Source organism: Rhodofomes roseus, assembly GCF_022264815.1.
Source record: "Rhodofomes roseus strain CIRM-BRFM 1785 chromosome Unknown C8Q71scaffold_22, whole genome shotgun sequence".
In the NCBI taxonomy this organism is placed as follows: domain Eukaryota; kingdom Fungi; phylum Basidiomycota; class Agaricomycetes; order Polyporales; family Fomitopsidaceae; genus Rhodofomes; species Rhodofomes roseus.
In genome coordinates this window covers 117,401-138,477 of record NW_025952978.1, presented here as the reverse complement: position 1 = coordinate 138,477, position 21,077 = coordinate 117,401, and the positions used below count along the sequence as shown (strand labels likewise).

Genomic DNA, 21,077 nt, shown 5'->3' with positions numbered 1-21,077 from the left:
CGTGGTCACAGTCTTACTATCGGCTTGCACGATATCCAGCATCAAATGGTTGGTGACAGAGTGTCAACTATGAGGAATCAGGCACCATTCCAATGTCAATAAGATTTGTCTTCCATCCGTGCAATACTAGTACAAGGTACAACAGAGATATCGGGAAATCGTACACGCGCGTACAAGGTACAAGGTAGAGAGTTCTTGGGATACAGCTCAAGTGTCCGTCACGAACCAAATGGCAGTCATCACACATCTGCACCCCAATACTGTCAGGTCGAAGAAAGTTAGAACTGATACCCAACGGCACGGCGAATACGGCCCACCTGTTCAAACCTACACCAGAGCAACTCAACGCCGATTACGGCCCCTCCGTCGGTTTGATTTGGGCTTCTTGGAGGGTGGTCGGACCACGTCAAGGTAGACATCGTGGTAGCTCCGGAACGTGCATGTTACAGGGTGACGATCGTCGTATTCCGCCAGCTGCGCCCAAATGCAACGCCAATGCCCATCCTCCTCAAACTTCAGCGCGATCCCCGAATGCGCCTGGTCCCACCTGGTCCCCCTTCCGCCCGCATCGAACGCCTTATCCGACAGCGTGACCTTCGCTGCGTTGACAACGGTGAGGTGGACGTCAAAGTGCTCGCCTGGGCTGGCGAGATACGGCTCGAAGTTGGAGTCTGACTCGAGCGTTTTCGGAATGCCGCGATGTTTCGGGTCGTAGCCGTCGACACGAACTTGGTATGAGGTGTTATCGGTGAAGTAGAGTGTGACGCAGGGGTGAGCGGGCGACCGACGGATGCCCTTAAGGACTTTCCCAATGAGCAGGCGGGGATCTACGCCGGGTGATTCCTGGCGATGAGCCTGGTCGTCGGCAGACGGCCACATTCTGCGGGAGGCCTTCATAGGTGGGGAGCGCGACGTGGACGCGGAGTCGCTGTGCGAGCTTGTAGACATGTTAGGTGATGTGAGAGCGAGCAATTATGCAGGGATGTGAGGGTGCAGCCCGACGTGGACATTGACTGATGGTAAGCAAAGGAGGGCGACGTCGACGACGGACCGAGCATTATAAGCGACGAGCTTGGGCCCGCCGACTTCAACGTGTATGGCGAGCGCGCCCACACCGCCAAACAATGCCAAAACAACGGCCTGGCCTATTGTCGTCGCTTATCTAAGCAACGAGGACAATGACCTCGCCAAAACAAGGTATCTGCTTCATAGAGTGTGGCTCCCGTAGAACCGGTGACCGTCTAGACCCACTTGTTATCGCAAAGAATGTATCGATAGCACCTTCAGAGGCGGGTGCACAGTCAGCCCGAAAATACTGGGGTCTCCTCCTCATGCTAATACTCGTAATGTCACTCATTTTAGCCAAGTGAACGGAGTCTATCAGAGTCCTATTGACGGCTCTATTAAGTTTCAGACCCTCAGCGACTTACTAGCACATTCTGATTCAACCGCTGTCTTGATCGCATTAGCATCCCCTCAGTCTAAGTTGAAGTCGAAATCACTGTCCCATGGTCGTCCCAGTCCAGAGGCGTAAGAGAGGGCTTGCAGCGTAGCGCGTCCATTTCGGCGCCCATTAGCATGCGGACCGTCGCGAACTTCAGCCGTGGACTGGTGTCCGATCCGGTCGATCCATGCGCACCCTAAAGCTGATTGACGAAGAACCCAGAGACAATCGGATCTCTGTGCTTAAGGCGCTAGATCGCGGAACCGCCGCACTGTCGTCCTCCGGAGAGCGGAGAGCGGAGAGCGTTGACTTGGAGGCCTCTAAGAGCATCGGGAGTCTCGAAGCTCAGTCTTCTGTGCGCTAGCCAACAATCCTCCAGGGCTTTGGCACGACCTGAGGGAACGACGGGCGGTCAATCCTCGAGTTTCTCCGCGTAAGCATTTGAAGATTGCATACCATGATCGAATCTGCGTCCGAGAATGGAACCCTATCGAAGAGGGGTACTAAGAATTCATCAGAAGCATCCAGAGACGAAAGTGACAACGTGGCACGGAGGTTATAGTATCCCGGGTCTCTCGCCGCGTGCATTGAACGTGCAGGGAGCGAGACTCTGAGCACAAATCAGTTACCTGGCAAGAGCTTGTCTACAGCGCGGCAGGAGCTCGTCAGTCGTGTCATCGAACCAGTCGATATGAGAGCCTGAGAGTTGATATGAGCCGTAAATGCCCTGGGAAATTCCATGGAGAGTCAGCAAGAGGCGGTGTCTGCGCGAAATACAACATCCTGTACAGCGAGAAATTGCCGTACCAATAGCGGTGGTTGGTCAACGAGTTACGAGCCCTCAAATTGACAATAAAAGACATGCCTTACTGACGGCTGTTGGTTGTCACCGGACGCGCCGAAGGGTCCCTACGGCGATAGGAGTTATACGAGAGTAATCTCGCATAAGAGAGGAGTTGTTCCTCTAGGTCGAACGTATCCATTAGCAGCGGAGGGCGGCACATCGAATATGCATTCGCTCTTGCAAATCGGCCGCTCGTGCTTGCGGCAAGGGTCGTCACCTTGGGGTATCCCTGCCCACCGAACGATCGTGTCTGGTCTGGAGACGGTGCAATGCCCTCAGCTGGGGTGCACGATACGTAGTGATGCATGCGCCGTCCTCGACTTCTTCCATGAGTCATCGTAGTAGAGCATCATCACCACGCGTCATCCATGAGGTCGGCTGCAACATGCAGGGTAACCAGGGAGACGTTCGTCATCGCCAGAGAAAGAGGACTGACGACTCATCCGACGCACCGGAGACAGCGTGCATCAAGGATTTTGTCGATGGTGGACTGCAGCCTGGACTCGGGCAGACTCAGCATTGCTGTCGTAGTGCGAACCATGTGCGTACCTTCCGACGCGCGGTGCTGGCCCTCGTACATAGTACGCTCGAGTACTGAAGCGTGGCTCGCCTCGTGGAGGTCAACGCATGCGACGACCTGGATAGCACACTCCACCACCGTCTCACGTCTGCGGTCATGGGAGGGTGAGAGCCGACCTGAAATTGTCCACCCGCCAAAGGAGAACTTGTACGACACTGACAGGGGCTCACTCACCACGTAAGGGGCCTTCATGTGGATAGATTGCGCAGTCCTTAGAGCCGCTCAGCCCCGAGTTCGCGGACCTTCATCAGGAGTTCAACGGTCTCAGCGGTACCGAGCGGCGAACGACGCGCTCGCTTCCGTTGGCCCATAGGCAGGCGCATGTCATATGCTCCTGACAAACTGTCGTGATGAGGGTGCTTCGAAGTGCAAGTAGCCGCCGCGCAACCCTCAAGAAGCCATGCTGCTTGACAAGGTGATATGATATCAATGGAACGTGAACAGTAGCGAGTCAGGACTCACATGTAGGAACCTTGGGTCGAATCCACGGACCACGGTGTCGACGAAGTATGGATCCCCCGGCGACTGTTCACTGAAGGTTCAACTGAAACGACATACATCCTCGCGGAGGCGGGCACCCGCACGTCGTTCAGAATATGCATGGACGGCGACTGGGTTTGACGGCGAAGTCGTGCGAGGCCTCGAACTACGCACCAGGAGCGAAGACGTCTACGGACTCATCTTCAGGGTACAGGCGACGTTGACGGCACGCGCTCGCCAAACGGCGCGAATGAACGTGGAATAACTGACAAGGATTTGGTGAGCACGAGTATGAACAACAGAGAGGACGCAAGGGGAGACAACAATATGTACAAGAGGCACAAACATATTAGGAGACGAGCATCCGTGTCTAAAAAAACTCCTGCCCCACTCTCCTCCCTTTCGCGAACGACCGAGAGGACAGGGAACCAACAGAAACGTAGTAATACAAGTCGCCATCAGCCATAGAACGGAAAGCCTACGGAAATCGGAGGTACTTGAAACGGTCCAGTGTCCGTCGGAGCAAGATAGGGAGCATTCACGTCGACAATCGCCGGAGGGTGGGCCGAACTCATCTGGGGTCCCAGGAAGTTGAATCCACTGGGCTTCGGGTATGCCGCGTCGAAAGCTTCGCCGTCCGACCTGTTGCGCCATGCATCGGTGCTGCCCGCAGAGAACCCGGCGTTCACAGACAGCTCAGGGAAGTCCGCGAGTTGCACGGTGCGGTCGTCAGCGCCGTCGGAGGACGCAGAAGATGTCGACATCGGTGAATAGGTCAGGGGAGGCGTGAACCATTGTGGCGAGGGTGCGCCGCAGTCGTACGCGGCAGCGAACCTGTTGGCGGATGTCGAGGGGCGCGCGTCCGAACCTTCGTAACCCACCGGTTCCTCCACCAAGGGAGCAGAGAGGAGCTGTCCGTGGGCGTATGCGCGTGCGACAGGCGGTTCGACGCTGACGGAGGCGATGGTCGCGCAGCGCCGCAAGTTGCGAACGCGCGGATTCTCCGCCTGAGATGGCCCTAACGGCCCGTGATCGACGCTGGTGGTGTCCTTCCCATCCCCGAAGGCAAGCGGAGTCGCCGGAGGGGTAAGGTAGGAAACCGAAATTGGGATATGTGCCGTAGCGGTGTTGAGGACGTCGCCGTCGCTCTTGCTCCGAAGCAAGGGGCGCTTCGAGGTGCCCGTCCCGACGTTCAGGTCTTTTCCGACCCAGAGACGCCATTCGAGCACGTTGCCGACAGCGCGTTCGCACCGGCCGATCTCGCGAGGCGGTAGGCCAGCAAGCTTCGCCCAGGCACGATTGGAGTACGAGCGGTCTTGCATGAACTTCGTAGCGAGAATGAGGCATGCCAGGAATGTCCGACGCGGACAGAGAAGCGGGGACGGCTGAAGGGGAAGTGGTGGTAGGGCAGGCGTTGCAGATGTTCCGCGTGTAGCTACACCGACAGGGTCTTCGGGCGAAGATGCCAGATCCGAATCAGTATGGTCCGACATACGTACGGTGTCAACATCTTCAGCGAAGACCTCGCGGGTGCTGTTTGAACGGGATTGCTCGTCCACTTGTTCCTCCACGATGATCCGGGCCAGGTTCGAAGCATCGTCGAGGTCCTGCTGTTCGTCCTTCCTTAGAACGTCGGGAATTCGAGTGCGTACGGCCTCCAGGTAGCAAAGCGCCGTTTGCAACACGCCCACAGACGTGCGCGAGCGACGAAGGACCTCGTGCACAAAGCCCTTGATGCAGGCCGCATTGTCGCCACTCAGAGTGTTGCAGACGTTGGAGGGGCCGGTGGAAGTGGGGGAAGCGGTCGATTGGGTGGAGGGAGACACGGGCGATAGCAATTGGACAGCATCATGTAAGCGTTCGTGGCGAACTGGCTGAACCCCGGTTGTAGAGCAGGAGTCGCCAGACGCGGTCGAGAGGGGAGGGTGAGTGAAGGCAGAGGGTATGTTTTCGGGGCGCCAGGTGTCGCACAATGAGCGAATGGCTTGATCTGTCGTGAGAAGAAGAATGAGCTGATCTGCTTTGGGTCCTGGCTATATGTTTGAAAGCACGAGGAGAGCGTAGGGAGGGCGTGCAACCGTGCCAGGCTGTGCGAACAAGACCATGTCTTAGCACCCGCCGTAGCGACGGCCAGACCGCTATCAACAAACGTCGTCCGTATGACGCATCGAGCAGTGACTGTAGGAAGACCTAGATGAACATGCAGGACTCACCGACGAGACCAGTGACATATCGCGATTTCTGCGCGTCGCGCAACGAACCGGCCCGAGAAGCGTGATTTGATTGGTGGACTTTGAGAGAATCTGGATCGCATACAGCATGTACTTGGATAGTGGGAGGTGAGGAGCATATAGATGAGGCCGGAGTTGGAAGATAGGGGAAGGAGGGTGAGGTACGCGGCGGAGTGTTGAGACCAGACGATAACGCAACAGAAGAGTAAGGCTGCCAGCGGGCCCTCGCGCGCGTTGCGCCAGGGCCGCGATGGGGCAGGCAATGTGAGACGGCATGCATTCCGAGGCAAGAGACGATGGCGGAGCGGTGAGTTGAATCGGGGCTTGGGAAACTAGAGTAGCATGTAACTTCAGAGCTCAGAACGAAGGAGCATAGGCCGGCGAAGTTGACTGGGGGATAATGATAGTGTTAATGGGGAGAGATGGGTTGAAGCTGGAGAACGAGAGTGATTTAGAAGCACGGCGGAGCGAGACGAGGGACGGGTGGGGGTATCTGAGCTGGGATGCGGTCTGAGAGAACATTGCGATTTGTTTGTTTAACGGACTGTCCGAAGTCACAGACTTAGGACGATCCGGTTGATCTCAAGTTCGCTGCTTCAGGAGCACGAACCCGAGGAGGCAGTTATTTGGGAGTTGCAGCGAGGAGTTGCGAGGACAAAAGGCGAGGTGGCGAGGCGTTATGAAGGCAGCAGGAGTCAGAGGAGAGTCAGTCTGAGCAGGCGAGCACATCACGCTCGCCCAACAGCCACCGAACAAACACGGCCAAACACGCAGGAGGAGTCATCCCGGGTGCCGCTCTCCTTCGACTCACTCCCACCGAACGCGCGTCCGTGTTGGCCCTGTGGTGTGTCGCCGTGATCACTGCCGTCCGAATCTTAGCTGCTCAGGGGACGCAGCATACTCGGAATCCATACAGTCTTTGTGCGCCTGACTGCGTAGAGTCCTGTGCAATGTTCTCATTGTCTCTCGCCCGAATGATTGCACTGTCGCACTGGTTTGGCTGTGTCGGGCGATCAGCAAGCTACCATCGACTCTGCCACCCCAAATATCGTCCGAATCTGGCGTCGTTGACTGGGCTGGAACAGCTCAGACACGCTGGTGCCGCGTGGTACGCGGCATTGTGTTGAATGTGACAAAAGACGAACGGACCGGGTTTGAAAAATCGTATGTTGATGGTTGCTGGATAGGGTGACTCGAATAATCTTCCCATTGCGAGTCAAGAGTTCCATTGGCCTGGTCTGCACAAGCGTTGCGCCCGTTCGCGTCGTCGTCCTTGTGGTGGCGCGTATGGGCTCAGGACCCGAACACAACAGATCGGTCTGACTCTGAGCGACGACCAATGATATCTCCGTGGTTTCTCTTCAACATCTGATATGGCTCTTTCGGACCTAGATGACTTCAGCGCGTCTCAAAGACACTGCGCGTGGGCGCAATACTTGGATGACTGCGCATATTCGTAAGTTGCTGTTCCCCGACTCAGGTGAGCGACCACCAGAATAGTATGTGTATCAGCATATCTGACGTTGACTGATACTCACAGGAGAAGAATCCGATGAGACATCCTGGACTCACCGCGCCATTGTTGCAATGACATGAGTGCAGAGCGCGCGGTCCCCGGTAGTGAGCGCTCCACACTGCTTTCCGCTTCGTCGACTTCGTCAGCGGGCCTGCTTGGTGTAGTGATGTGACTTGACTGTCGTCATCAAGTAGACTGACAGACCTATGCGTCTATCATCTGCGCGATTAGGGGTTCATTGATCATCCAGCGAGACAGGCTCAGTACGACAAACGTCGAAAAGCATACGCTTTGTCATGAAAGACGCGGCCAGTCAAACCGTGTGTCAACTGGATGCTTCATCCACGTTCCTGTCATGGAGAGAGCTGTCGGCGCACTAGCGAAGTCCGCCAGATTATCGTGACCTCGTACGCGCTCCGCTCAGTGCCTGTGAATGGATTCGTATTCACTGGGAGCTTAAAAAAATGGTGTCTCTTGTCCGGTCTGAGCGACTGGCACGGACTGCTCCGCGGGCTCAACGTTGTTGTCACCAGAGAAGTAGAATAACGTACTACTAAGACCGGACACATAGCGATACATGCATCCTTATGAACGTATCGCCGCGATTTGGGAGGAGCATCGCCATGCTGTCATCCGAGTCGGGGGCTTCTACCCTGTGTAGCGTTGGCGACAGAGAAGCGCAAGATGGACACAAGGTCAGCTGCGCATTTCTTGGACAACAACGAGTCGTGCGCAAACGACTCACTGGCCAGCAATGGTAGGCAGGCCGTGACACCCGGGTTTCAATCTGTCGAGAGCCGCCACTGGTGTGCAGGAGCGATGGATTTGGAGGATACTGGGCCTTTCCAACACATGACTTACCCCGTCTTCTTACCTATGCTCCGGACTGCTTCTTCGTCGTGGCCTTCAGACTCCAACTCAATCTCATGGGGCGATGCCGAAGCTATGGATTCCCCCAGGACTGGGGATACCCCGACTCCCCACTGACCCCGTTCCGCGTCAGCTGGGGCGTCGTGGCGTACCCTTCACATTGAGATTTTATGTGCTCCTGTTCGCATCACAAGAGCGATTGCAGCAAAGATTGGAGATGTTACTGGGAGCCATGGCGCACCGCACCGGTATCAGCCGCCTCCCGAGTGTGTGATTAACCTTGTGATAGAGGTCGCCGCCATGGTCGACACCCGCAGCGACACTGCGGCCCCGTCATCTGCACGGAAGGGCGGCTGAAACACTTCCACGCGGCTCTACTGTGAAGGGGGTCCTGAAGTTTTCCAGCTGTGCACGGTGATCAGAACTTGACATAGTATAGATGATATAGTACGATACATGACAGCGATGAACACGACAGCAAATCAATAACGGTCACAACGAGATTCTTCTAGAGGATGAGGTGCTTCAGGTCGTTGTCTTCCATCACGCTTCTCCAGTCCGCTCGAGGCTGCTTGTCATCAAGTCGTTTCCAGACCTGATCGCTGTTTCAGAGCGTGCATAGCCATTCGTAACGGAAAGCCAACTGACCTGCAATACGATGTACTCCGCTGTCTCTATCTCATAACAACCTACAGAAAGGGTGAGCATAAGGCGCTGATGTGATAGCATAGCCAACATACATTGCTTCCTAGAGTAAGACATGAGTATCTGCTTTCACAACTTAAAAGACTTGGACACGAACCTGAAAGATTCGAAGACGGCCAATACACGCGTTCGGTCAGAGCCATACATCTGCGAACCTGCAATGATGACAGGCCAGTTGAGGCTACAGAGGGATCCTCAGTCACGACGAACGAGACTCAGGAGAAATATTGAACATACTCGACGCTCATGTTGCTCTGCCCACAGCTCAGACACAGGGACAGTATGATATCTGCGTGCTGTTGCACGACTTCGTCTTCTGGCGGCACGTGCAGAATTTCGCGCAGGAGAACGATCTGAGAACCCGCCGGCAGTTCAGTGCCCACGCCAAGCATACGCAGAAGCTTCTCACCTGAGCGGCGTTCTGGTAAATGCGGTCCCCTGCGCCGACTCTCGCCGGTGCGACACCCCGTGAAGAGCTCCAGTCACCAATTGACCGATATAGGGCGCGAGCCTCAGTAGCAACGTCAGTAGCCGGAGGGGAGCCCGCTTGGGCTTCCTCCCCGGGTGAGCGCGGGTTGAGGGCACGGGCAACAAAGGCGACGACCTATATGTTGTCAACGGATTTGCGACCACGGCGGATTGACTCATAACGTACGCGAGCCAGCTCGGGGACGAACTCCCGAGACATACCGAAGCCTTCTTCCACGTGTGATTGAGTGTCCGCGGAGCTCGTTTGTTCCAGCCTGCGATCGTCCGTTAGGATTATGTACACTGCCTCCGACGCGTTGTTCACGCACCACCAATTGTTTACGCTTGGTGCCAAAAGGGTCGGCACTTCCGCCTTCACTAGACAACCTAGAGAGAAGCACGGATGAGTTCAAGAAGCGTAGAAGACGTATTGCAGATGTATGTTACCGAATAGCTCGTACAGTGCTACGATCTCTAGGAGCAGCCTCGACAACGGTGCGTGAGAACTTCTCGCCAATAGAACAGCTGGACCGCCTCTTGAGTGGACGAGCTTCTTCGCTTTGTCGAGCGGTTCCGACCAATCACGCCCGCTCGAGAAGATCTAGCCACTTATTGAGCGTTCGTCGCGTTTGACTGGAGCATGCCACTCACGTCTACTAGACAAATCGCAGCAGCTGCCCCCAAGGCTGCGTCGTCCGTTGCACTCTCCGCCGAACGGCATGCGAGGGAGAGCAGTTGGTTAGACTTGGCGCGGTACGTGAGGGCGAGTTGCATCGCTTCGTCAGCTCCACCGTGGGCGAGGCCTCGTGAACAGAGGAAGGATTGATGCACAGCGGCCGTACCCAACAGCGCCATACGCAACGCTTCAACGGCAAGGTCAACTCCACGGGTGCGGCCCAGGATGAGGTCCAGATTCGCCTTGGCGACGGGGTTCTTAATCGACGGGACGGCCATTATGAAGCTCATCGCGTTCTGCAGATAATGATGGATCTTTGGTAAAGAAAACAAATCGATTCATTGATATCTAAAGTCGTGAACATTAGGCGAAGAATGCCCCACCAAGTTTCTCTCCTGGGGTGAAGTGAACTGGAGGATATCCTCGTAAGGGGAAGATGAAGCCGAGAAAGGTGGTAGGCTTACGTAGGGCCCGAGAGGATCCGGCTCAGTCAGTAGAGGGGGTGACCAGTGATGAGCCGGGTTCTGCGACGGAGCGACGGAGCGCATGGAATGCATGTGGCTGTGATGAGAGCCTAGACGAGGGAGGACGAGAGATGCCGAGGGGTGTGCGTATTGCTGTGAATTACTAGTATAGTTGTGGTGGTATTGCGAGGCAGAGTACGACGTCGAGACTTCCGGGATTGCAGGCAAGAGCTGGGTATGCGGGCTAGCATTTACTGGGTATAGGTGCGTTGATCCAGAGGGTACGGCCACACTGCGAGATATGTTAGCGCGCGTCAGTGCGCCACAAGCTAAGGCCGCATACCTCTGGCGTCTCATAGCGGTCATGTCGTTCATTGTCGGCAACTGGATGGAGGGATCACTGCATTGACGTTAGTGGAGTACATCAATCGCGTCATTGCCACTCGGACATACCTGTGTCGACGTGAAACAAGAGCGGGCAATCCGACATCGGCGGGCTCTCGTTTGAGCGGCGGAGTGACGCCGCGAGTGGAAGGTGTTGACGACTCGGAAACCCCCGACGAACCAGCCGTCGACGGTCGCGTTTCAAGGCCAGTGTCCATAGCGGGCTCGCGTTTTGGTGCGGGCTTCTTGCGTGCTGGCACACCCTCGGGCCACGTACACTACGGGAAAACAGGACATCAGTATGCTGCGTGCCACTCAAGAGCTAAACAATGTACTTCGCGTTGTCCATGAGTGCAGCGCAGGCAGTTAGGCTTCGACTCGTCGCACTGGCGACATGTTGGTCAAGCATCCGTGCATAGAAGACACTACATACCTTGATCTTCTTCGCTCGACACGTCAGGCACCCGGTCTTGCTGCGCGTATACTTTGGACGTTTCCTCTGTGTCGTGGTATCTTGTCTTGTGGGCGGAGCCACCACATGCATATGTCCGGGACCGTGCGGCTGCGTAAAGTATGAAGGGGGTATATACTGACTTGGGGACGGGCTGCTGCGGGGGGTCAGCGGGCGAGGAGGCAGAGGAGAGGAGAGAGACGCACTACGGGAGACTATCGGCCATGACGCTGAAGGTTTGGGAGAGGCTTTCGATGGGAAGCCCCCCCGAAGTATGGTCCATCCTTTTAAAAACGGAGGGATGCGTTCATGGGAGGAAGCAGCGCGGTGGTCGTGCGCACGAGATGATTGTTGTAGCGGATCAGGCTATCGGGGAGAAGGCCCGATTTGCGATCTGAGGGTAGCAGCAAAACGCAGATAATCCAATTTTCTGGAACACTGCGACGAACAATGAGTGCTATTCACATTTTCTGAATTCTTGAAACAGACACCTCCGCACGAAGGCCGCACGGACTCGGGCCCTTCCGCTCTCGCCGCCGTTCGATTGTATGGCCTGTGTGTGTGTCTGTTGCCCTGGCTGTCATTGTGCCAGTCCCAGCCCGCCCACTGCCAGTGGGACTCGAATGCGGCGACGTAATCTCAGAAATACGGGCGCTGCTAGCCCTCCGTCGTGCGAGAAGATCATCAGGCGGTCATAAGGCCGGATTGAGAGAGGATTCCCAGACTAAGTCGTCAGGGCTGCCAGGATTTTGATGTAACCGATCTCCGAGCTGTTCCGGCCGAGCCACTGAGGCCGTGGTTACCAGATGTGGCCCGCTGACACGCATTCCCCTGCGCCTCCCCCCGGAAAATATTTCTGGGAAAATACGCCATGACGAGGCCGACAGCGAGGTCGACGCTGGCGGCACCGGTGACGATGTCGCCGCCGCCGTCGCCAGCCCACCGCCTTGTCTCACCGCTGCGGGGCTCCAGCGCGGCGCCCCGCCCTCTCGGCACGGGGGTTCCCCCCGGACCCGCCGCCCCGCAGAGACCGCGCAGGCCGCACAGACTTGGTCCAAGACTTGGTCCACAGCTGCCTCACCAAAGTTAGAGCGGAAGCACGCTATCGCACCGGCACCTCGCAGCCATCTAGCTCACGAGGGAGCCATGGCCTGCCATAGCCAGGCATGCATGTCGCAATGAGTTCGGTAAATCCATCCTCCGCCCCTTGAGCTGTTCACGGGTAGATCGTTCGCTGGATGCTCGCCCTGCTTCGATGGCTCGCAATGAGGACAGTCTACCTTCGGCCGCAATCTGACCTGCATCGCTCCATCTCTCGCAGGCAGCATAACGTACACCACTCGCCACATGGTTGTGACAGTCTCTCTCAGCGACTTCTTTGAATTCTGTCAGAATATCGAGGAGTGCCGTAGGGCCTCATGTACGGCCTAGTATTGCGGATAGAAGTATACAGCCGCCGGTCTCATCCTTGCTTCTCTGTGGGGTGACTACAACTGACGATACACTGACCGTCATGTCCAGATAATGAGCGCATTTCCGTTCCATGGTAGCTACGTCGGCGGGCGCATGCATTCTTGCAGCAGTTGCGGCTGGTCATTTCGGCGCCAGTGATCCTCGGTACGAAGTAGCGTTTTGATCTCAGCAATCCTGATGCCAGGATCGAGAACATGCTCGGTACATAGCGAGGCTGTTACGTGCGTGTCAACGTCGCAGCCTCGTTGATCACTAGCACTCTCCAGCTGTCCGTCCCAATTCAGGGCACCAACACTACTCATATCAAACTTGGCCACCTCTTCAAGTGAGGATCGCAATCATATACGACAAATTTGATTATCACCTCCGATCCGATGTTGCGCAGGTACCGCCTTCCTCTTCCCAAATATCGAAGTTGGTGTCAAGGCAGTCACTATGCGTGCGACGGTAGACCCTTACGCTCGCTGACAATTTCCGAATTTGTACAGGGCGTCGTCCGAGTCGGTCGCTATAGCTGTGTTCAATGAGTCGTAACGCGCTTTACTAGGACCCGTCAAATGTGGGGATACGCGCCTCAAATGTATCCTGGGGCTTTCAAGTGATGCTTGTAGTGTTCGCAAGGACGCAATCTGCGCGCAATCAAATGGCTGGTCGAAGTCATGTGTCCACACAGCAACATCGCTGAGGCCGGACTGCTGCAGTGCTAGTTGGCAGCGCCCGGGGTTCATGATAATTGACCGTGCACACGGCATCCCAGGGTCCGCCTGGAAATTTGGACTAAATACGTCCTAGTAGAGCCGGAATTTTGACTGTGAGGAACTGTGAGGACTACCGCCCGCGGCATCACGTACGATGAGAACACGAATACGGTGACGGCACCATCCGGGCATATGCGGTGCGTTAAACATTACACTTTTGCGCTGACTTCAATCCTATCGTAAGCATATCGCGCTTCGCGGGAACGGCCGATCTTTGCTGAATGGCCATCAGACTGCAAACCGCCGGTGGTCGCAGAGCACCGAGCCCATGAATTGCATAGGGTGGATAAGGTACATGCCTCCCGCTGCTCTCGCACTTCTCTGGCGCACATAATTGTTATCGTCTTCTGAGGGCGCCAGGGCGTATCTGAGAAGACTGTGACCAGAAGTCGTACACTTTTCAATCAAAGGCAATTAACTCCAGCCTTGCGGAGGACACGATCATTCAGCAGGTAATCTCCAGGTCCATGAAAGATGATCCGATGTTACGGCTAGATTCAGATCAACGAAGCTGCACAGAGTATGAAAATGCGACTCATTACATGTCGTGCCCAGAGTTGTTTGCGGCATCACACATTGACCACCTGCTACACACACCGTTAGCTGCGCGGATCGAACGTTCGGGTCGCGTAGAGCACATGCATTGTAGGACCAGAAGCGGTAGCAGAGTACCAGGGCAAGACATGATCCCTCGGGTGCATCCTGGCGCGCAGGAAGGCTTGCTGTTACTCAAGGGAGATCCCGAGCGACTGTGGTCTGGCGGTAATTGATGAGTCAGGGAAGGACATAAGGAAGACAGCAAGTACACAACGCACGACGAAGCCTGAGCATCAATCAATGTAATTCATCTCCATCTTTGCACGCAGGGTGCTTGCGACCTGTAAGAAGCGGACTCCTCCGAGCGAATTCGCATGTCAACAGTGGCGTTATAGCGGGAACGGCACGGCTTTGGTGAGGACGATGCATTACTTACTCGCATCCGACTGAGACCGGAGCAGAGGGCAGGCAGTTGCCTGAAGCAGAGAACGCCGAGGTGGAGTACCTACCCGTTGTTTTGTTATGGTGTGCCAGTGGCCACCTCAGTCTAGAATGAATGTGAACGAGCAGTCAACTTTACGGTAGCCTGAGCGCGCCAGTGGAGTCAGAGCCTTGCGTACCGGATGTTTTTCTCATGAGTATTGGAACATACCCTACCGAGTCCGTGATGACGGCATGATGTTCCGCGTCGCAGACTGGTTGGCCGTCGTGTCTGAGTATCGGGGTTCGTTTCGAGTCCGCGGCAGTATTCGTATTCTGACTTTGCGCGGCCGCTGTCTCTCGAAAGTAGACGGGCCTCAGCCCATGAGCGAGCGACGAGCAGGACTCGCGGGAGAAGGATATCGCTTGTGTACATACTTACAACTTGTGAATTATCTCAGCGAAGCGCCTGCACATCGAGCTGCAGAGATATGATAGACCATACGGAGGCATGGTCCCGGTCTATCCGACAAGAACGACTAGATACGTGATCGCTCAGTGCAGGAACATGACTGACTGATGTCCCATTTCACATACCAAGCAACGACCTGTCCTGACTGCTAACAGCGGTACGGTGCCTTGACCATGACTCCCAATTAACGAGTGAACTTCAGTTCAATGTGATGTTGATGACCGGTAATCTATGAATTTGCAGGGATCGTCAAGGTTGCCGTAAGCATCGCCTCGTAGCGTTGAAGATTGGTTGGAAACCTGCGTGACTTGATCTGATGCGTACTGGACTCGTATATCAGTTAGCTCGAGCTAGGCATACCAGTGACATGCATCGCCACACCACGAAGAACGTACCTGATGTTTCACTATGGGTGCGACTGCTCGCAACTCTTGAGTGCGGCCAGTAGAGCTGCCGATGACAGCTGCTACGATGAGTCAGGTGCAGGCCTCCGCAGAAGCAAGTGCTTGAACCATGGAAAGCGACTGTAGACTGTTGGGAGACGCAAAGGGTGACCCCGATGACATGCTTTGACAGCGACCACATGCTCTCGAATGTATTGTTAGCAGCGCGGGAAGACACGACGCGGCCAGAGACGCTCCCAGAGACACCTCGACCAAGGGAACGCGCCTGGGCCTGTTGCAGACTACATATTCTGGAGCAGAACTGTGGTACAGAACGACCATAGCTCATTGCATGCCCAGTCGGGCCAGCCCAACGAGGAGGGACATCCCAACACGTGTCATCCTACGAAAATGTGTGATATTGACGACATACAGATCGAGACGCGGCGTCTTCCCTGTTGGCCATGGAGGGCGCCTCCGCCATAGTATCAATACCAATGATATCCGCCAGTGCGGCGCCTTTCGTGAATATTGCAGCAACGACTGTCATAGCATGACGTTTGGGGTCGTCTTCGCAACCTATGTGGCCAGTAAAAGACGACGAGAGGATCGACAGAGTGACTGCCTGAAGCACCTTCACTTACTATTGCACCCTCCGTCGGGATGACCACACGGAGAACTGGTACAGCCATACCGATTAAGACTCGCCGAGCATGAGGCAAAGCTTCTGGACGGGACGTCTTCCCAAGGCAGGGCGCGTCATTTCCCAGTTGAGTTGGACAGCTGGGGAGATCCGACGTCTATCCGACACGCGCGAGCCACGTTAGTTGCCCGGCGGGAACAGACTTTCTGAGAATTCGGGTCAGAGCATGACCGCCGGGTCAGCAGTACGAGGGCAATGCTCCTAGGGAGACCTTCTCATCTGCGAGAGGACCACACCAACACGGCGGCCGTGATCTGCACGCGCTCCCCTGTCAATCGGATGAGCCGTGACCACCTTGAAGCTGCCGTGCCAGGCGAGAGATCCTCAGAAGCCTGATGATACACATGCGCCCACCTGGTACCACTTGCAGCCGACCGCGTGATCAGGTTCTCTGCACGCGAGTCGAGCATACCAGGCACTTGAGAGGACAGGACAGGACGCAGGACGCGCAATTGCCCTGCGCTGCCCCGCATGTCTCTTGGAGAACCGGCGTCATAACCCGGCGGTCCGCAGAGGGCGAAGTGAGATAAGGGCTCCGGAGAAGCCAAATTTAATCAGAGAGCAGCCGCATCATGCTTCTGACAGCGCTGTTCCGCTCCGGGACGTCGCGCTCTTTGACGGCGAAGTCGCCCATCGTATTGGACTTCGACAGCATCACAGGGAAGCCGTCCGAAGATAAGAGCGTCATTCAAAAAGTGAAACATGCCAGTCTCAAGAGCCCAGCAGCTATGCTACATCGGGTCTTGTATTCCCTGCAATTGCCAACCAAGGACACGATATTGGCCACTTCTGCACCTACGCCTTCACGAACAGATCGGTGAACTTGTCAACAGGCATCTTGAAGAGGGAAGGGGAGTCGTTGACGGCCTCCAGGATCCTAGCAAGGAATGAGTCTCGACAAGTGATGCGTGTGGGAAGAAGCTACTTACTTAGACTGTTGAGTCTGGTCGAAGTGCGGTGCGATGTGGTTCTTGAACTTCTGGAGCAGCAGCGGAGTTCCTTCAGCCCGTCGGCGCTTATGGCCGACAGGGTACTCGACCTCGACCTCGTCGAGCACCGTGCCATCGTTGAGCTCAACGAGCAATGCATTCGAGATCGACCGCTTCGACGGGTCGTGGTAGTCGACGCTGTAGGGCTTCTCCTCCACGCAGGTAATCTTTGCGCGGAGAGCATCGATACGTGGATCTGCGGCAGCGGCGTCCGTGTAGGACTCCGAAGTGAGTTCACCAAAGATCAAGGGGTAGGCCACCATGTAGTTGATGTCGTGGCTGTCACATCACGTCAACGACTAGTCCGTATCACAGGAGTGGACAATCAAGACACGTACTCTCGGTCAGCGAAGTTGTCAAGTGGACCGCGCTTGTTGATGATACGCATGGCAGCCTCCTGGGTGCGGATGCGGATGCTCTTGATATCGTCGCTCGTCTTGCCTATAGCCTTCAGCTTGTTGTGAAGAATGTGCGCAGCCTCGACGGCAGTCTGAGCGTGAAACTCCGCCGGATACGAGATCTTGAAGAGCACGTTCTCCATGATGTAGCTTGAGTAGGGCATCTGGAATTCGAAAGGCTTGCTCTGTAATGACAATGTCAACCATCGGTCCACACAGGTGCTATAGGTCAACTCGCCTTGAAGAGGACGTCATAGAAGCCCCAGGTCTTCGCCGTCAAGACCGAAGGTAGGCCCTTCTCACCCTTCTTCACCAGTAAGGCGAGATTGACGGCCCGGGAACAGGCATCTCCAGCTGCCCAAGACTTGCGCGAACCGGTGTTGGGCGCATGTCTGTACGTGCGCAAAGACTGGCCGTCCACCCATGCCTGGGAAATGGCATCGATAGTTTGGGCGCGGTTCAAACCACTGCAGAGGCACCGTCAGCAGTCTCGTTCACCCAGAAAGGCATGATCGCTACAAACAGGAGCTTGGAGACAACGGCGGTGCTCGCAACTTTGACGAGGACAACGTGGTCAAGGCCAACACGGTTGAATGAATTCAGGAGTGCAAGTCCGCCCTGAATCTCATGTGCCTTAATCATGCCCTCCAAGATATCGCGGACAGTCAATGGTTCGCCCTTACGGGCAAGGTGGTCGGCAACCGCAAGGATGGCTCCTAAATTGTCGGACGGGTGACCCCATTCCGCGGCGAGGAAGCAATCGTTGAAGTCCAACCAGCGTATCTGGGTTCCAATGTTGAACGCCCCACGGATTGGGTCTAGCTGGTAGTTGGTACCAGGTACCCGCGTCCCTACATGCCCGTTCAGTGTCAGTGAAGTCTCATGACAGATAATGCAATCGCTCGATGACACACCGTTTGGAACGACGGTGCCTTCGACAACTGGTCCAAGAAGTCGCGCACAAGCCTCGAATCGGAGCGCTTCCAGCCCGCATCCAATCGTATCGATCAAGCAGAGTCTAGCGGTTTCCCAGACCAAATCCGACTCGATCTTGTAGTTGTGGACGTAATCCGCAATATCTTGAAGCACCTGGTCGGGTTCTGGCCGCACGGCAGACTCTGCATGGCCTGACATGTTGCGAGCAATTACGGGGTAGATGCACGGCTTGTGCGAGCTACGCAGCGAAGGCCGATGGAAGAACGGGGTTCGAAGGAGCGAGGACGTAGAAAATGCAGCAGCGTGGGCCCGAGACGGTGAAAGTCTGGTACCGAAAGTCCTAGGCAATGAGGCGCGAGTCGTCGGCAACATCGTTCAATGAGAGCTCACGCGCGGCGACGTCAGGAATCCCGCGGACAACACGGCGTGTATATACGTTCTGGGAAGTACGGATCGGCGCGAGACAGTAGCCGGACGACGTCGGCCAAGGAGGGTGTCGAGAGTGGTGGACCAGTCTAAGTCGTCGACGGCCTCGTACGACGGTCAAGTGTCCCGCTCCCCAGCTTGCTTGCCCCGCGAAAGCACGTGCAATGCGGGGAAACAAATGGGCGCCTGTCTCGCACAACCGGCGAGCTTGCCGGTCATACCATTAGCGCCGGCAGTCTTCGTCCTCGACGCTCAGCAGTCCTTGCGTCGACAAATCGTCGAACAACGCAAGACTACATCAAAATTTTGGCAGAAGACTTTTCTCTGGACTCTCTTTGCTATACTGTATCTCTCAGGCGAAGCTGGAAACACTGTCTGTTCGCAATCTCGACTTACTACGAAGAATTTTCTCGCGAGCAGCATTCTTCCCTACGACGTCTCAACGACCGGTCCATCATGTCTACGAGTCTTGGGCTGGGGCAGGCGCACGAGTCTCATTTTGGTCCAACCTCTGAATATATCGATATCGCGGCATTCCTCGATGCTACACGCGTCTTGCTTCCAAACGAAGCCTCTCGGGCTGATTTGTCCGACGCGCAACTACCGCAAAGGAATAACACCGAAAAAGCATGGAAGTCCGTACCATCTGCACAACAAGCAGCGGTGGCTGCTGAATGCAGGTGAGCCTCTATCACATTGGCATGCCCCTCGAGACGTGTCATGTTCGGGATCACGGCGTCTGTCCCTCTGCAGATAGTCCACCGTTGGTTGATAATGTGACCACAGCCCTGGACTAACTTGGGTGGGGCGAGGGTGGTCTGCCAAAGCCCACCCCGAAACCACCGTGCGCACGCCCAACTGGTCTTGCACAGGCAGGGATTGGAACGTTTGCTCATCGTTCTCGACCCTCGTGTCTCGTAAGACCACTGTGTGTATGAATTTCAAGAGGAGCTTATGCTCCTGTTCCTCACAACTCGCTCGCAGAATGATATGTCGCCCGATGCAGTGCGAGACGCGGGAATTGTCGCTAATGTAATCTTAGGATAGTTTGGACGACTTGAAAGGGTCCTTTCATGACACGCTCACCAATCCCAGGCTTATGGCCCATGTGTGGAGAAGTCATCAGGCTACCGTGCAGTCGATCTATGAGTCTGCGGAGTCATCGAACCGCAGGAAGAGAAGAAAGGTGGCCGTCCCAGAGCCCGGAGATGAGCAAGCGGACGTGACCGCTCTGCGGCACAGCATGGACAATAGCAAGCTGAAGTGCTGGCCGTAAGTATCTCTCGAACAATGCTAGACTTTGTCTCAGTTATCGATCGTTAGTCTCACATCGCACGCCGCGTCTTTCATCCGTCCACCGAAGCATTCCGATCGCAACACGCTGGAACGTGCCGTACGTGGTCCTTCTACACGTAAGACGCGGCGATATTGACACGCTGTCCGGCAGAAATCATTTGGCATGGGCACTGATAGTAGCAAGGTGCATGAGGCACTGGTATTTGTCACGATATACAATAAGCTTTCTTGGGGCCACCGCCAGCTTCTCCGTTTGTCGCAGCATGTCCTGCTGTCGTCACAGACTCTTGGTGACCTATACAATGTGATTCCATGTGAATCCGACTACAATAACCAGGACGCCGGAAATGAGCCTAGCCAGGGCAGCGGAGAGGAGTCGACTCCGAATAGCGCGGATACCGCACGGGAGGGCCACTCGGGCGCTGTTATGTGTATTGACAATACCTTATATGGCGACGGACGAGCTCCAGAAGATTGCGCAGAGTTCGTCATGCCCTTTCCCCTCCTACTCCTATTGATTCACTGATTTGTAATAACGTTCCCTTGTACAGGAAAGTGTTGGACTTGCTCACCACATTGCCGAGCGATAGGAAGGAACGCCCCGATTTTGCGAAAGGCCAACCAATGCACGAAACCACCTTCGCTTCTCTTACTCCCCGTCTCCACCAGCCCTATTGGCTCCTGCACGCGGGGAACTGCGAACATCACTTCGTTATTGAACACATACGGTAAGCCCGTCTCCCCGTGACCTCAAGATCCGACTGCAGCAGAAGCTCATCACCGGGAGCAGGTTGCACCATCCCGCGGACCCGCCGACGACTGCGTACCCACTCACCACGCATCTGACGCCTCCCTTACTCGACCTCTGTCGCGCGTGCAACAAGGTCCCTGCTGTCCATACCATACTCGGTGACATGAGATTGGGCGAAAGCCCTTTCGTCATCTGCGACGCTTGTTGGACATGGATGGGGGAGCCAACAGGCGCGGGCGCGGAAGATGTAACGGTTGTCCCGCTGCCGAAATACGAACGTGGCTGGGTAACATAAATACTAGTCCGTAGCTTGACGAAGTTTAAAGCGGTTCATCAGTCTCCTGTACGATGACGCGCTGTAATCACTTTTGCTGAAGATGCAAATGCATTTTCATCCCCAACCGCCGACGCAGCATAGGCCG

General features: G+C 55.7%; 7 protein-coding genes across 7 annotated transcripts; 1 reads left to right on the top strand and 6 right to left on the bottom strand.

The window, feature by feature from the left end:
- Positions 1–28: 28 nt before the first annotated feature.
- C8Q71DRAFT_815334 (uncharacterized protein) lies at positions 29–1,119 on the bottom strand. Its single transcript, XM_047926099.1, has 2 exons — positions 318–1,119; positions 29–260 (listed from the first exon to the last, which is right to left on the bottom strand). The coding sequence occupies exon 1, from the start codon at positions 946–948 to the stop codon at positions 343–345; it is 606 nt and encodes a 201-aa protein (XP_047775211.1). The 5' UTR covers positions 949–1,119; the 3' UTR covers positions 29–260; positions 318–342.
- A 2,687-nt stretch (positions 1,120–3,806) lies between these two features.
- Positions 3,807–5,859, bottom strand: C8Q71DRAFT_714173 (uncharacterized protein; the record flags this gene model as incomplete). Its single annotated transcript, XM_047920952.1, has 3 exons — positions 3,807–4,397; positions 4,449–5,338; positions 5,562–5,859. 3 exons carry the CDS (start codon positions 5,857–5,859, stop codon positions 3,807–3,809), a joined length of 1,779 nt encoding a protein of 592 aa, XP_047775210.1.
- Positions 5,860–8,339: 2,480 nt separating this feature from the next.
- Positions 8,340–11,823, bottom strand: C8Q71DRAFT_777781 (fungal-specific transcription factor domain-containing protein). Its single transcript, XM_047924738.1, has 18 exons — positions 11,605–11,823; positions 11,320–11,551; positions 11,096–11,267; positions 10,998–11,048; positions 10,732–10,940; positions 10,622–10,678; positions 10,279–10,570; positions 10,198–10,224; positions 9,790–10,128; positions 9,586–9,739; positions 9,468–9,525; positions 9,326–9,413; positions 9,080–9,274; positions 8,908–9,023; positions 8,768–8,851; positions 8,706–8,713; positions 8,614–8,654; positions 8,340–8,560 (listed from the first exon to the last, which is right to left on the bottom strand). Exons 2-18 carry the CDS (start codon positions 11,394–11,396, stop codon positions 8,474–8,476), a joined length of 2,055 nt encoding a protein of 684 aa, XP_047775209.1. The 5' UTR covers positions 11,397–11,551; positions 11,605–11,823; the 3' UTR covers positions 8,340–8,473.
- Positions 11,824–13,986: 2,163 nt separating this feature from the next.
- C8Q71DRAFT_777769 (uncharacterized protein) lies at positions 13,987–15,159 on the bottom strand. Its single transcript, XM_047924737.1, has 5 exons — positions 14,899–15,159; positions 14,502–14,840; positions 14,318–14,428; positions 14,160–14,259; positions 13,987–14,100 (listed from the first exon to the last, which is right to left on the bottom strand). Exons 2-4 carry the CDS (start codon positions 14,735–14,737, stop codon positions 14,175–14,177), a joined length of 432 nt encoding a protein of 143 aa, XP_047775208.1. The 5' UTR covers positions 14,738–14,840; positions 14,899–15,159; the 3' UTR covers positions 13,987–14,100; positions 14,160–14,174.
- On the bottom strand, positions 14,828–15,471 carry C8Q71DRAFT_265290 (uncharacterized protein). Its single transcript, XM_047917394.1, has 3 exons — positions 15,169–15,471; positions 14,899–15,101; positions 14,828–14,840 (listed from the first exon to the last, which is right to left on the bottom strand). Exons 1-2 carry the CDS (start codon positions 15,356–15,358, stop codon positions 14,977–14,979), a joined length of 315 nt encoding a protein of 104 aa, XP_047775207.1. The 5' UTR covers positions 15,359–15,471; the 3' UTR covers positions 14,828–14,840; positions 14,899–14,976.
- Positions 15,472–16,654: 1,183 nt separating this feature from the next.
- C8Q71DRAFT_798670 (2-methylcitrate dehydratase) lies at positions 16,655–18,380 on the bottom strand (the record flags this gene model as incomplete). Its single annotated transcript, XM_047925829.1, has 6 exons — positions 16,655–16,736; positions 16,789–17,127; positions 17,187–17,431; positions 17,485–17,713; positions 17,770–18,097; positions 18,161–18,380. The coding sequence occupies 6 exons, from the start codon at positions 18,378–18,380 to the stop codon at positions 16,655–16,657; spliced, it is 1,443 nt and encodes a 480-aa protein (XP_047775206.1).
- Positions 18,381–18,834: 454 nt separating this feature from the next.
- C8Q71DRAFT_840522 (snRNA-activating protein of 50kDa MW C terminal-domain-containing protein) lies at positions 18,835–21,054 on the top strand. Its single transcript, XM_047926519.1, has 6 exons — positions 18,835–19,288; positions 19,656–19,880; positions 19,932–20,001; positions 20,056–20,387; positions 20,456–20,632; positions 20,695–21,054. The coding sequence occupies exons 1-6, from the start codon at positions 19,065–19,067 to the stop codon at positions 20,948–20,950; spliced, it is 1,284 nt and encodes a 427-aa protein (XP_047775205.1). The 5' UTR covers positions 18,835–19,064; the 3' UTR covers positions 20,951–21,054.
- The last annotated feature ends 23 nt before the right edge of the window (positions 21,055–21,077 follow it).